This window comes from Carlito syrichta, unplaced genomic scaffold (assembly GCF_000164805.1).
Source record: "Carlito syrichta isolate Samal-C Ts95f unplaced genomic scaffold, Tarsius_syrichta-2.0.1 Scaffold305884, whole genome shotgun sequence".
Taxonomy (NCBI): Eukaryota; Metazoa; Chordata; class Mammalia; order Primates; family Tarsiidae; genus Carlito; species Carlito syrichta.
Window position 1 is genome coordinate 535,850 of NW_007249980.1, and position 16,355 is coordinate 552,204.

General features: G+C 42.3%; 1 protein-coding gene across 1 annotated transcript in view; it reads right to left on the reverse strand.

Moving 5' to 3' along the window:
- The window catches only part of ETV6 (ETS variant 6), a 150,767-nt gene that overhangs the window by 11,915 nt on the left and 122,497 nt on the right, over positions 1 to 16,355 (reverse strand). Inside the window, exon 5 of the mRNA XM_008062925.2 lies at positions 11,445 to 11,990. Coding sequence (XP_008061116.1) covers positions 11,445 to 11,990 — 546 coding nt within the window. The remainder of the gene's footprint in view (positions 1 to 11,444; positions 11,991 to 16,355) is intronic.

The window sequence follows — 16,355 nt, forward strand, 5'->3', positions numbered from 1 at the left end:
CATGTAAGGGCTTAACCAGCACTGGGGTACCATGTTGATTTCTCAGATGCAACAAACTGGGATCTAGAATGTGATCCACCTTTTGGATGGCAAACAAAAGGCAGGGCTTCCCAAGAGAACAGATTTTACCATGGACTTCAAGAACATTTGTCTCTTGCAAATTTTCCCTTTCATAAATTTGAAAATAACACCTAAAAAGCTGCCGATTGATCATTTTAAATGACAATTAATCCAACAAAGCCAACATTAGCTGAGTAATAAAAATATGTTGATATTCAAGACATATTGAATTACTCAGTCATAAATGGAGGTAGGAACAGGAATTTTGTGGCACAAAGCAGTTATTTCAAGCTCAGAGTATAAGTGACTTTTATAATGCTATTGATTTTCTTTGGTTGAAAATTATGCCCAGATGATAAAAATAATTGCCTGAAGCACACAACAGGTTCTCTCTCTCTGTTTTTTTTTTTTTTTTACCATTGAAGTTCAAACCAAGTGAGTTATTTTAGTTTTTAAGATATCCATTAAATAAAAGGCAGATCTTCTTTTGTTTCCTAAATCCTCTGGAGGTTGTTATCACGGCCTACCTGGATTTTTTTTTTTTTTAAAGAAAGCAGGATTTATTGAGAGGACAGAAAACCTCCCACAGTGGGAGGGGACCCGAAGGGGTTGCCCCTACCTGGGATTTTAAAGTTTTGTTAAAATCCATGTCTATAGATATATGTTTGCTGATAAATGAAAGTGTTTAATATTATGTAATAAAAGTAACCAATACTGTAAACAAAAGCTCATCCCACTTTAAAACATTTGAACAGCTGGGCTCGGTGGCTCAGCCTGTAATCCCATGCCTTTGGGAGGTTGAGGTGAGTGGATTGCCTGAGCCCGCGGATTCGAGACCCGCCTGGGCAACTTGGCAAGACCTCATCTCTACAATAAATCAAAAAATCAGCCGGGCATGGTAGCGCATGCCTGTAATTCCGGCTACTTGGAAGGCTGAGGCAGAAGGATCGCCGGAGCCCAGCAGGTCGAGGCTGCGGTGGCTGGGAGCATGCCACTGCCCTCCAGTCTGGGCGACACAGTGAGACTCCGACTCAAAAACAAAACAAAATAAAAACAAAAAAAACATTTGAACATGCGTGTGTAACAATTTTTTGGATCGCAAGTTATTCATTAATTTTAAGTGAATTTCTCTCAAACTAAAGGGCCTTCTGTATCAAGTCATATGGATATTTTGAAGAGATGTCCATTATTTGGATCGTCTCTTCCATGAGAGGTTCACGAAAGGGTTTAGTGCGAGTACAGCACCATTTTCCAACTGCAGAAGGCAAGTTCTCCCTCTTTCCTACTGGGTGAGGTACCCTGGGCATCCATAGCTAAAAGACATTGTTAAAAAAAAATCCCTTCCTGTGGTTAAGGAGAAATATCTTCACTCCCACGTCTGTCTCCTACCAGAGACTCATTGTATAAACTCATTGAGCAGAGATTGTAAAAAGATGGGCAAATCATACATAACTAAAGAAAAGAAACATGTTAGACTGATGTTTAAAAAATTTGAGTAGGCAAGTCAAGTTAATGACAAAGGGAATGTTTAATAATGGCAGTTACTTTAATTTTCAGGGAAGCCTCTAAGAAAGTCATTTTATGTTTTAGCTGTCCAAATGGAATTTTAGATGAACGTCTATAAACTCAAGTTCCATGGGAGATAATTACCAATGGGGAGAGGCTGAGTGTCCCTGTTACATTTTAAAAAATTACCTAAAAAGTAATATAATACATTTCTCTCAAGTTCAGCAAAACAACAGGTAAAGTAGCATACGAAACAGAAAGTTGCTACTATGCTTTACAGCAGTGGTACTAAATTGCAGGCAATTTTGCTTCCCAGGGGCATTTGGAAATGCTTGGAGACATTTCTGGTTGTCACTCTGGGGTGAAAGTTGCTACTGGCATCTAGTGGGTAGAGGCCAGGGATGCTGCTAAATCCCTTACAATGCACAGAGCAACCCCTCACAACAAAGAATTACTTGGCCCAAACAGCAAGATCACTGAAGTTGAGAGACCCCATTTATAGAAACACAGTTTACAGCATCCAGGAGGCCACATGCTGCCTGGTCTTTTTTTTTTTTCTCTCTTCCATTCTAGATTGGCCATTACCTAGAAGCAGAAAGTTGTTAAATCCAGTGTAGCCAACTCTGTGTTGATATGCAGAGGTATGTTTACAATGGCCAATTGCTTGTGCTTTGCTGTGGCTTAGGAAAACAGAAACCATATGTGCACAGTGGCACGCTCGGGAAGCGGGAGGCAGAGGCAGGGAATATAAATCTATGCTTCTGGGCTTCATGGGGCAGAGGAACCACAGCTGCAAACCAGGCCAGCCCTTTTCACCTCTGATTATATAAGGTGTGCAGAAGCTGGGAAATACCGGTATCCGAAACTCATGGCTCACAGCTGAGACTCAGTCTGCAGCTGGAACCTAACAACACCTAGCCTCTGCTTTGCTCAGGTGTGGGTACAGTCTGAGAATTCACATCTAGGGGCTGCACAGATTAGAGGACATCATATTACAGTACCATGTCCGCTTAAACAAACTGGAATTTCCAGTCTCCTCAAGCCCCTTCTATTATTTTCTACCTAGCCACTGTGCTGTTGTCGTTTTATCTACTAGAAACATTGTCCTGAACGTCCTTCTTGTTCAGGCCTCTGATTTCTCAGTTATTTACACTGATAATACAGTGCAGTGACTCAGCCCCTCACAGTAATCTCGCTGGGGTGACAGGTCCTCTTCTTGCAAGGTTCATCAGGCCCCAGTCACCATCGGAATCCATCTCCTCCATACAGGGACCGCAGGCAAAGCCACAGAGGTGAGGGAGTTGCACAGTGGTAAATCCCCAAGGAAATAAGGAAATCAAGGTGGCCTTGAAGGGCATCCATCACAGGCCTTCCCTGTTGGTGCCCGATGCCTGCTCTGGTGGGGTGTTGTGCAGATGCACCCACGGCTCTCCCACAGGTCAACAGGATGGCAGTTCTGCAGTGAAGCAGAGAAGGGATACTAACACTTGGTAATTGACCTACCTGTGCTACAGATTCACAGGCTGTCTCATTAATAGTCAAACGTGCCTAGGAATGGGTATAATTATTCCCAATATTACGGATAAGGGATTGAGGCCTCATGGACTTATTAAGCACCTCCACTTGGGAGTCGAGAACCGAATTCCAATTCTGCAGTTGCCACACTCCAAGCTTTTGCCACAGGGCCACACTGTTTTCCCCAGGAACTGGTCAGGCTGTCTATCGTCAGGAGCTCTAGAGGGTTCTGGTCTACAGTGGTGTGCAGAAGCTTGTCTCCCTGTGATAATCGGGGAGGAAGTGGCTCTTTCAGCAAGTACTGAAAAACTAAATCCTTTTGGCTTATGGCGTCATCCCACAAACCTGTCTTTTCTGTATAGATACTTGCACATTCACTCATGTGTGCAAAGACACACACATACCTTTGCACACCCCACATCTTACCACACAGGCCCAGGGGTGAGACTTGCTGCCTTCACTTTCACACCAGTCCCTTTTCGACTGCTCTTTTATAATGTCTTTTAGCCTTCAAGGCTGCTCCTGAGGCTCATTTACCAAAAAAAAAAAAAAAAAAAAAAAAGGTTCACGAGCTTCATTTGAAACAAATTCATACCAGCACTCAACACTGCTGGGGAGGAAGCAGAGATGGAAGCAAGAGGTCAGAATGCAGTGTGACTTCCCCTGGTCTCTGAGGCCCCTGAGGACAAGCTTCAAACTGCTTTCACTGGAGTTTCATGCTTCCTTTTCTTCATCTCACTTAGGACTAAGGGCTTCCAGATGGAATCTCCGTGTATCTATAACTCAGCCAGTCAATAAGACCCAATCAAGAAAGTGCACTGTTTTACCCAGGTGATAAATAAGCGATATAGGAGACTTGGTGTTTCCTTGATTAAAATCTTTTCGTTTCTGTTAAGGATGTAACCTTGCTAGATAACGTATTTTTTAAAGTTCCAAAAAGGCTGTCTTTAAGGATCCAAAAGATTGCAACAAAATGTGTTATAAGAGGGATGAGAGTGAAGAGATCACAAGCTGGGAGGGAATCCTACATCCTACCTGCCGTAGAATCAATGAACCAACCAATCAATGATGACCTCACAAACCGTGAAGTTCATGTTTGCAAAGAAGATCATGAGATTTCACCAAAAGTTGTGAGATAAGCACAAGAAAGGAAAAAAAAAATTTTTTTTGAGTCATGTTGGATTGAAGTGGCACAATTACGGCTCATGGCAGCTTTGACCTCTTAGGCTCAGGCAATCCTCCTGCCTCAGCCTCCCAAGTAGCTGGGACAACAGGTTTACACCACTAATCCTGGCTAATTTTTTGATATTTTGTAGGGACAAGGTCTTATTATGTCGCCCAGGCTGGTCTTGAATTCCTGGGCTCAAGCAATCCTCTTGCCTTGGCCTCCCAAAGTGTTGGGATTACAGACGTGGGCCATAGCACACGGCCTAAGAAAGGAACTATTCTCTATGTGGGTAGATTATAGACTTAATACAACCAAATTCATACAGACTTTCTAAAGTCCCCACTTTTGTGTAGCAAGTGAGGGACTATGAATGGATTATAAAACAATTTTCAGTTTATCAACAAATCTCTTCCTCAGCAGATTTTTGGATTAAGGCCAAGGAAGAGAGAAGCAGACAGGAAATCTGGTAGCTCTGGTTTTAATGGAATTAAAGAACTTTGAGAGAAAATCAAGATGACTTAAAATTTTTCTTTTAAGATCTAGCTGTCTAAAGTTAAAACCGAAGTAGAATTAGTTTGTTTAAAACATAAAAATTTGACATTTAGAGGCACTGTGCCTCTATCATCTAGGACAATGCCTGGCACTGTCCAGTAGACTGGAATTAATTTTTGAATAAATGAATGAATGAATATATAATTCAAATGTGCAAAGAAACCATTTCTTCTAACATACATAGCTGTATGTTATTTATGTTAATGATATTATTGTAGCTATTCTGGATTGGTCTGCAAGTACAGTTGCAGTCCAGAACCCATCTCCTCTCCTCTATTACTTGTTCCTTTCACACGTCTTAGACATGCCTTGTCACCTAAAGTGCTGGTGGCTCCTTGAAGCAGGGACAGTTCGTAAGTCTGCATCCCATATTATGCCTATAATTCCAAGTATACTGACCATAAAAATAAACGAAAATACTATAGAGCAGAGGGCAGCAAACTTCTTCTGTAAAGGGCCAATCAGTCAATATTTTAGGTTTTGCTGGTCATGTGATCTCTGTAACTACCCAACTGTGCCACTGTAGCACGAAAGCAGCCATAGACAATACTAAATACATTTTTTTGTTTTCAGTAAAACTCGATTTATAAAAGCAGATGGTGGCTAAATTCAGCTCACAAGCCACTGTCCATTGAATCTTTGCTCTAGGGTCTCAGGCCAGAAAGAACACGTGTTTTGGGAAGAATACCAAACTGAAGCTCAAGGCTTACTCTTGCTGTGTCTGAATCTCAGTTTCTTTATCTGTAAAAGGACCTTGCATCCTTGAAATTATTAAGTCTTTGGCTGGGTGCAATGGTGGCTCATGCCTGTAATCCCAGCACTTTGGGAGGCTGAAGCTAGAGGATTACTTGAGCCCAGGAGTTTGAGACCAGTCTGGGCAACATAGCAAGACCTCATCTCTACCAAAAATCAACAAGTAACTGGGTGTGATGGCATGCACCTGTAATCTCAGCTACTTGGGAGGCTGAGGCAGAAGGATTGCCTGAGCCCAGAAGGTCGAGGCTGTGGTGAGCTGTGATTGTGCCACTGTCCGTCAGCCTGGGCGACAGAGTGAGACCCTGACTCAAAGGAAAAAAAAAAATCAAATTAAACAGGAATTTCACTACATATTAAAAACATGAATCATATCACTAGAGTCACACCTCAGCAACCTTCAGTGCCTACAGAGAGTATATTCTTTGGCTATAAAACACACTGGTGAGACACAGGCTAGTAAAGCTTTTGTAGGCAGAGAAAAGGTTCGAAGATTGACCGATGCTTCCTGCTACCCACCTCATCTCTCAGTATTCCTTTCCTGAAGATAACGAAACCAAGCTCAGAGAGAAACACCTTGCTCATTGCTCTATTCACTGTGGACTAGTCAATACAAAACAGAAAACAGGGATTTTGTTTTACTCTGTCCTGTTACATTCTCCCCCATAAACACTAGCCATCCAGCCTGCTAAAAACTCTTAAAAACAGTCCTTTTTTTGTCATTGTTTTTTTTTCTTTTTTAAAGATGTGGGGTACAATTCAGGATTTGGTATACAAGTGAATGCCATCGTTTTATCAAAAGATGATGTTTCAAGCTAGTGAGTAAACAAAGAGCATTGAAAGCCTAAGTACTCTTAGTGGGAAAAAAGTTAGCTCCTCAAGTCATACTTTATAAAAAACAAATTCCAGCCAGATCAAAAACAGACATCATATCAAATACCATAGACAGATAGAAATAAATAGGCTTCAATTATTTTCTTATTTAACAAAGAAAAAATCATAAATATTTATGAAGACGTGATGTTTAGAGCTTTAAAAAGATTTGGAAAATTTTAGAAACAAATTAAGATCGTAACAAGTAAAATAAAACTAGAAATTAGGAAAATATTGGAAATATTAACTCTATAAAACCACTATACTGAATAAACTCAAATATATATAATTATAAAAAGTGAGAAAATAAAAAATTATATTAAAAAGTAGATTAATAATTGGTTGTTATAATTTAAAAGAATGCTATATACACATCTAAACTACTACGCGTCAATGACATAGATAAAAAGTCTTTTTTATCCTTTGAAAAGTAAGCAATGCCTATACAAATAAGATACATGCTATATTTAAATAGATCTCATTTGTGGTTTGCATTTAAACTGTCAACCACCTGCTGAATTTCCTTTATTATTTTAATTTTTTCCATATGTTAAATATCTAAGTAAACTGTTATAATTTCGCATGTCATCTCTTAATTGTATGATGCAATTTCAGACATATTAAAAAGTAATAAAAAATTATGAAAAATGACCTATTTTATATTGACCTGGACTCTTAGATTTACGTTTCTACCTGAAATATAAAAAACAGGGCTAAGCCTTATCTTGCTTTGCTCCTGGAAGTTTGCTCCATCTGAAATGGTCTCTTTTTCTCTAATCTCTACTTGCCCATATTCTAGGCATTCATCAAGCCCAGCTTGAAGGCCAGTCCGGAGGAGCCTTCCTTGACATCCTATGGTCCTTAACAGGTACCCTTCTTTTTTCTTTTTTTTTTTTTGAGTCAGAGTCTCACTGTTGCCCAGGCTGGAGCGCAGCAGCATGCTCATGGCCACCACAGCCTCGACCTGCTGAGCTTAGGCGATCCTTCCACCTCAGCCTTTCAAGTAGCTGGGCCCACAGGGATGTGCCATCACGCCCGGCTAATTTTTCTTGATTTATTGTAGTGATGGGCCTTGCCAAGTTGCCCAGGCTGGTTTCAAACTCTTAGGCTCAGGCAGTCCTCTTACCTCGGCCTCCCAAAGTGCTGGGATTATAGGCGTGAACCACCACATCCAGCCAACAGGTGCCCTTCTAAGATACACATCACGTCCTTCACTTTATAGCGGAGTATACTCAGTTCTTTCATGTTAAAGATTTTGTCTTATACCTCTCCTAGAACCTGTCTCAACCCCTCAAGCATGCAGTAGAGTACCTTAAACACAGATGTCCCAGTTGTAAGAACTTGGCTTTGTCTGTGATCCATATTCATGAGTAGTGTTCCATTGAAACCTCCCGGCTGCAGTACTCATCGGTGTGACAATCAGCAGCACCGTCCTTTCTTTCCGTGCTGCCCTCATTTAAAAAGCTTTAAGGAACTAAGTTTTCTCATTTAACAGCTGCTTTATAGCTTTAAAGGCCTTTTTTGGCTGTTCAGTGATGACAGAACTTTATGTTGTATACAGGAATCACTCAATGAATTTGACCTCCAATAAACACAATTGATTTTACAAGGATATGAGTAGTCTAGAAAGACAGCAGAAGAGTTGGGGCAGGCTGTTACTCCACAAGAAACAAAGGAGCCTAGGCAGGATTATCTAAAAGAAATGAAGGAGCCTAAAACTATGCTGAGTTCTCTTTAGAAGGCTACAGAATCAAAACTGTCAGACTGTTGACTTGAGAGCTGAAAGGATCTTTAGAGACCATCTAGTCCCACCTTCCTATTTCACTCTGGAGAAAAACAGTGACTTTCTGTTAAGTGAGTTAGCCTTGGGTTTGGTTGAATTAGTTAATACATATATTTAGAGATTTTAAAACATGTGACTATGCCATTAAAGTATTAATAATTTTAGAAGACTCTGTCATACTGAAGGAGTTAATGCATCCCCAAAACACCTAGAACCTGGGGTTATTTTACATGAATATCCTGACTGCCTAGAGCTATCAAGAAAAGCAGAGATTCCCCTAATTTGTGTACTCTTTCTCTCAAGAGGGCATCCATGGGCAAGGTTCATCCCTTGGTGGGTACAATATTCCACTGAACTTTCTAATAGACTACACCCATCATCAAACCATGCTGTTGTGTAGGAATAAGATTTACAAAATCGTGTAATTTTAATATAATTTTGATATTTAAAAACTTATGAAACAAGATTAAAAAAAGAAAAAACCTCCTAAAGTCTGAACAATTGATCTTTCTTGATTTATGGGCTTATGTTAGATTTCCAAGAAGCGTGTGGTGAAGACACAGTGTCACAGAGGAGGCAGACATGACAGGTCTTGACAAGAAGGCCAGGTCCATGAGGATAGCACTACACACAGTAGCCATGGAGGGTGGCAAAGACTGTCCTGCAGACCCCGGGCACCCACCTCCCATCTGACCTTGGGCAAAGGCCTTTGCCTCTCTGGGGTTCAGTTTCCTCTGTGGTTCCCTTTGTACAAATGACCCTTCTACCTAAAATGAAAATAGCAGAAATAAGCTACCTCAAAGCGCTGTCCTGAGAATTATAAACAAAAAGTATCTGCAGAATGTCAACTACTGCTGTAGACACCATGCAAGAAACAAGATGAGAATGGTGTTTATAGACATGAAGGGTCTTGCCTGGAAAACACAAGAGGGGTCATATAGAGTATTCATAGTAATACACTGACCTAACCACTTTCTCCAATTATCTGGGGAAATTCGCATGTTTTTCTAAGGTTCTCTTCTTTAACCACTGCTCTTTTTCTCTCATGGTTTCTTTTTTTCATTTTATTATTAAAAATAAATATCTAATGTGACTGGGCATGGTGGCTTACACCTGTAGTTCCAGCAATTTGGGAAGCTGAGGGGGAAAGGCTCACTTGAGCCCAGGAGTTCAATACCAGTCTGGACAACAGAGAGACCTTGTTTTTACCAAAAAAAGAAAAAAGAAAAAAGAAAAATTAGCCAGGCATTGTAACTCAAGAGGCTGAGACAGGAGAATAACTTGAGCCCAGGAGGTCGAGGCTGCAGTGGATGGAGTCTCTGCACTCCAGCCTGGGCAACAGAATGCAACCCTATCTCTAAAACACAGCCACATACAACTATCTAATGTCTACGTAAAAGTGGAGAGAACAATGACATGAATCCTCATGTATCCATCACCCAGACACACGAACATCAGTTAATTCATGGCTAATGTCATTTGATGTATACCCCGCCCATGTCCCACCCCACAATCCTATGGTATCATTTAAAATTGAATCCCAAACATGTCATTTCATTTTTCATAGCTTTATAAACACACAAGTCCTATTTATTTGCCATTTTATTTTCCTGCTTCAACATCCCTGATGTAAGTTATTTATAACAATAAAATTGAGGCAATACTGGAGGTGCACTTGGGGCCAGAGAAAATCTAGAGATAAATGGTTTAAATTTTACAAAAAGGGACAATGCTTCAAGGTAGAGGTAAAGTCAGCTTGTAGGAGTCCCTGTTGCTATGTTGCTATGAGCATGGCTGCACTCCAGTGGTCAGCTGAAGCTCTGGCCTGAGCTATCAGTCAGCTCAGGGAGGAAGGGGCATTTCTTATTTTTCCCTGAATAAGTCTGTCCTTTCTTACCTCCAAGCTTCCCTCCCACTATTTTTTTTTTTTTTTTGAGTCGGGGTCTCACTCTGTCGCCCAGATTGTAGTATAGTAGCATCATCACGGCTCACTGCAGCCTTAATCTCCTGGGTTCAAGCGATTCTCTTGTCTCAGTTTCCTGAGTAGCTAGGACTATAGCTATGTCCCACCTTGCCTGGTTAATTTTGTAAAATTTTTCCTGTAGATACAAGGTCTTGCTATGTTGCCTAGGCTGATCTTAAACTCCTGGGGCTCAGGCAATCCTCCTGTCTGTCTTTATCTTCCAAAGTGCTGGAATTGTAGGTGTGAGCCATGACACTTGGCCTTGAACCCACTATTGAAAGCATAATCACTTTAGTATCGAGCTCTCTCCCCAGCAAAGCCTTCCTTGGTTCCTACAGTCAAAAAGTACCTTCTTCCTACTTTGCTGTTCTTGTATATTGTCGGTACCAATGAATGCTTGTAGACTGAATGAATGGGACTTATTTCATTCTACCTTATATTTTAGTAGTTCTCACCTCTCTCTCACTAAATTCTAGATTCCCTGAGGAAGAAGATATTGTATGTTAAAGTAGCTCTGTATCCCTACTCCTTATGCATTTATCTGTACACAATAGGCACTCAATAAATGTCTCACGAACAGAGGAACACTATAGGAAAAAAGCTAACTTTGTCAAATGGTTAGAGAATTAAGCTTCTGACAAATGACTTCATGTAAATTATGAGCAGACTAGGAAACATACAATGTATATATTTTTTCGCTGGTTTCTTGCCTTAGGTAAGCAAACTCGGACTTGTCATCATAAAAGAAAAAGAATTCAGGAGTGGTCTCCAAATGACCCAGCAACACCTGCCTGCGATACCATAATCCCGTTTTCCTCTCCTCCCTTTCCCAAGGTGAAGGCTGCATTGAGTTACTGCTCACAAGATGGAATTACAGGACTGAATCTGAGACAAGGCTTCTTTATGCCGTGTCTGGTCATTAATTAGCTGCTGGAAGCTTCAGGACAGGACCATTAGCATGCTCATAAACCTCTTATTTTAAATGTTTTCGCTTAGCCTTGATTCTGATGTGACTCTCCTTGTAAGCTGGACGTAGGACATTTGTTTCTTAACATTTCTGAGGCTCATTAACTACCCCATCCCGGCGGCTCATTAACCAAGCCATTGGGGATCTCGCCTCATCCAGGCAGAAGCCTCCACAGGGCCTCGCAGAGCCTTGGAGGGCGCCGGATCGGGGAGGGCGCCAGGCTAGCTGCAAGGCTCTGAGGGGAGCGCAGGGTGTCGTCAGTCTCCCTGCGCAGGACGGCGGTGACAGGTGCGGGCTCACTCACCTGCTATTCTCCCAATGGGCATGGCGTGCTCTTCGGGCGGGGAGACCGAGACCATGATGTGGTTCATGTAAGCCAGGTCTTCCCGATGCGAGAGGTTGATGGGCTTCCCTTCCCTGTGCAGCCCGTCCTCGGAGAGCCTGGACTGTTTGAAATCCACCGAGTGCCGGGGGTTCAGGATCAGAGGGTGCATGATGGGGCTGGGCATCAGCTGGATCACCCGTGTGCTCTCTTGCCGGGGGCTGGATGGCTTCGGGTGGGACTCGGAGGACGGCGGGCAGTGATTATTCTCCATGGGAGACACGGACAGGGGGTAGGACTCCTGGTGGTTGTTCTCCTGGTGCAGCCTCGGTCCCTGGGCCCTCTCAGCCGGGGAGAGGCGGCGGATCATGTTGTCCAGGGGGGACCGGAGGGGCCGCTGCTCGGGGTCGGGAGAGGGCCGGTGGTTTGTCGTGATGGGCGACCTGGAGCGGTGCAACAGTTCAATGGTGGGAGGGTTGTGGTGCACGCTCTCCACCGACGGCCTGGGGGTCCTCTGGACACAGTTATCTGGGGGGCGGAGGGAAAGAAAGACAATCACAAACCCCAGTGAACGGGCAGGACTTCGCCTCACAGCGGTTCTAAAGGAGTAAATAGCGCCGCTTGTACCTGTGGGGAAAGCACCTTTCTCTGCAGGATGCCGAGTGTCTTTTCACTGTTTAAGGAAATGAAAGCGAGCCGGGCTCGGTGGCTCGGCCGGCCATCCCACGCCTTGGGAGGCTGAGGTGAGTGAATTGCCTGAGCCCGCGGGTCCAAGACCCGCCTGGGCAACTTGGCGAGACCTCATCTCGACAATAAATCAAAAAAATCAGCCGGGTGTGGTAGGGCATGGCTGTAATTCCGGCTACTCGGAAGGCTGAGGCGGACGGATCGCCGGAGCCCAGCAGGTCGAGGCTGCGGCGGCCGGGAGCGGCCACTGCACTCCAGTCTGGGTGACAGAGTGAGACTCCAACTCAAAAAAACAAAAACAAAAACAAAAAAACCCCAAACCAGACCAAAAGAAAATTAAAGTGCACATATTGGGTCTATTTTCCTACTGCTAGGCAAGCTGAGAGTGTCCACAAGCATTCCATTTAGTCACCTGTCAGTGGTTTATAAACACAAGAAGCCATATTTCCAGTTTATCTTTTTCTCACTTGACTTTTCTATGTGGCTTTCAGAGTTGGATCTTTAGAGGTTTCTGCCAGATGCTTTTATTGACTTACATTTTTATACCCAAGTTTTCATATTCTCCACCTCCAGAAGTTGATAGTATCAATGACAATGCTAATAGTGATAACGATCAACAATTACTATATTCTAGATACTAAATTTTATTGTTTAAAAAGTATAGTACTCCTAAGCAGGAGATACCACTATCACTCCCGTTTTACAGATGATAAAACCAAGGCATATAGAAGTTAAGCAACTTACCCAAGGTCACATTGCCAGTCAGGGGATTAGAACCGGACTCCAATCAGATTCTAGAATCTGTGCACTCATTACAATATCTGTCACTTTGCAACATAGAAACTGGGGCACAGGGTCATAACCTGCTCTATGTACAATCATGTTGTACTTAAAAGAACTTTTTTTTTTTTTGAGTTGGAGTCTCACTCTGTTGCCCAGACTGGAGTGCAGTGGCACAATCCTGGCCACTGCAGTCTTAACCTGCTGGGCTCCAGCAATCCTTCCACTTCAGCCTTCCAAGCAGCTGAAACTATAGGCACGCGCTACCATGCCCAGCTAATTTTTGATTTATTGTAGAAACGAGGTCTTGCCAAGTTGCCCAGGCTGGTCTTGAACCTGCGGGCTCAGGCAATCCACTCGCCTTGGCCTCCCAAAGTGCTGGGATTACAGGCTAAGCCACCGAGCCTGGCCATTTTAAAGAACTTTTAGGTGCACTTTGTTCCTGAGTGCACAGACCCAACCTACAAATGCTCAGAGACAGGCAGAGGCAAGTGAGAAGCAGGATGGATGGAGACTCCTACTAACACCTCAACCGCACTTGAACTTTTCAAGCTGGTGACATCTGATCAATGAAGCTGCAGAAGTATATGTAGCTCAGAAAAGCTATAGCTCTGAGGATACGTCCCTCAACCCAGCATGCATGTGGCTTCAGAAATCCCCACTATGGCTCAGAAGGGCAGAAATCTGCCCATGAAAATGGAGATTTCTATAGGACGCCATACCCGTCTCAATGAGGTCTCTCTGGACACATCTGTTCCCAGAACTGTCTCACCAAAAGGATGTGCATACTTGCTGGTCCCTGTTCTGGTCAAAGACATGTCTGTAGTTCCAAGCAAGTCAAAGACATCACCTTTGTCCATTAAGACATTATCTATATGAAGAATACGTAAAGGGGATGTGGGACTCTGACAGGGTCAGTAAACAGTGACAGAGGTTTTACACAGGGTTAAGAGGAAAACTGGGACTTTTTTTTTCCTTTTTAAAGTTCTGCTAAGCCGGGCTCAGTGGCTCAGCCTGTAATCCCGTGCCTTTGGGAGGCTGAAGTGGGTGGATTGCCTGAGCCCACGGGTTCGAGACCCGCCTGGGTAGCGAGACCTCATCTCTACAATAAATCAAAAAATCAGCTGGGCATGGTAGCGCATGCCTGTAATTCCGGCTACTGGGAAGGCTGAGGCGGAAGGATCGCCGGAGCCCAGCAGGTCGAGGCTGCGGTGGCCGGGAGCGGCCACTGCACTCCCAGTCTGGGCGACAGAGTGAGACTCCAACTCAAAAAAAAGTTCTGCTAGATCTCACCTACTGTATGATGAAATAATGTTTATGATATTAAAAAATCATCTCTTTGAAGGCAAAGGGTTTACTTTGTGACTACTATATAACCTGTTGCCATAAGTTAAAAAATGCTTAGCTGCTGGGGTAGCTATCAAAAGGAGATTGGTTTAACAGATTATGGTATATCTCTAAACAATGGAGTTCTATGCAACTGTAAAAAGGAATAAGGAGTATCTCAATATTTTGCTAAGGACCGGTAACTAGGCTGTATGGTTAGATAAGAAAAGCATGAAGTATTTAAGATTTGTTACCACTTATCTATAAAAAGAGAAGGGGAGTTTCAGGTTCAATAATGGCAGAGTGGCTTGTACCAAACTAACATTCCTGCAGATAAAAATGATAGAAGCTGAAAAAAATTCATTTAAAAAACCATTTGAAAGTACTGGAGAGTGACAAAAAGTAAGACAAAAACTGAAGGGGATTTCACTCTTGAAAGAAGGGACCTGTAGAGTGAGATCCACATTCATGTAGCTTTTCTCCTGAGGGCACTCCTCAGTTCACACAGTATAGGACACTTAGAAGATAAGCAGAAAGTTGTTTGAGATGTAAGAAGATAGACTATGTAGCTGCCAGAATGCAAAAAACTGAGGAAGCAAATCCCATAAAGGTGGGAATCTGAGAAGTGACAGTGACTAAACTGGCATATAAAAGTTCCCTCAAATTTTTGTCTGACTCCTGAACAGCAAAGGAGGAGAACAGAGGAGATCCTAAGGCGTTTACTGAAAAACCACAGGTGTATGAGCAAAGTACATGAGCAGAAATCTCAGCTGTTGGCTACTGTGGTGGAGAAAGAATTCAGAGTTTGAGTCTAATCACATTAGAAGGCTCTGTAAACACCTCAGGCTGTTCATTGCCAGGAACAACCACACCTCAGGAGCAAAGACTATACTCTAAGACGGATCTGGCTGAGGACAAAAGGCAAAACTGAAACAGATTTGGCCTAATGAAATGAAAGACCAAGTTGTTACAAATTCAAAGTGACTGGTTAGCAATTTAACTGCCTGCTAGAATAAAAATCAACACTCTTCAGAGGAATAGAACATAATCCAGAGTCTCTAAAATCTATCATTTTCAGTATCCAATAAAAGTTTCCTAGACATGAGAAGAAACAGAAAAATGTCACCCATCATAAAGAGTAAAAAAGACAGTTAACAGAAATAGACCTTGAGATAATTTAGGTGTTGGAATTAATAAAAACAGAACTTTACGGCAGCTATTATAAATAAGTTCAAGCCCTTAAAGGAAACAATGGCCATAATGTATGAGGACACATAGAGACTATCAAAATAGAAATGGAAATTGTTTAAAAAACAAAATGAAGATTCTAAACTGAAGAGTACACTATCTGAAAGGCTGAACTGGATGGTCTTGATAGCTGGTTGAAGATGAGAGAAAAAAAGGTTAGTAATTGAAGATAGATTAGTAAAAATTATATCCAAACAAATCCTCAGTGACCCATGGAACAATATCAAACAGTCTAATATACAGAATTGGAGTTCAGGAAGAATATAGAAAAAACAGAATATACAAGAAAAAATAATGGCCATATTGTCCCCAAATTTGGTAACAACAACAAAAACATCAACAACAATTTTTAAAATTATTGTTATTTTTATCTTTTTTGAGTCAGGGTCTCACTCTGTTGCCTAGGCTGGAGTGCAGTGGAACAATCACAATTTACTCTATCCTCATCCTTCTGGGCTCAGGCAATCCTTCTGTCTCAGCCTCTCAAGTAGCAGGGACTAAAGGTATGTGCCACCATGACTGGCTAATTTTTTCTAATTTTTTTTGTAGAGATGAGGTACTGCCATGTTGTCCAGGTTGGCCTACAAATTCCCGAGCTCAAGCAGTCCTCTTGCATCAGACTCCCAAAGTGCTGGGATTACCGGCATGAACCATCACACAGCAACAAATTTAAAGATCCAAGAAACCCAATGAAATCCAACACAGATATATACAATGAAAACCACACCAAGACACATAATAGTCAAACTGCTGAAAACCAGAGATAGTCTTGAAAGCAACCAGGGGAAAAAGGATGCTATGTACAGGGGAAACGTTATAGTTATTATGGCTAACTTCTTTTTAAAAAAAACC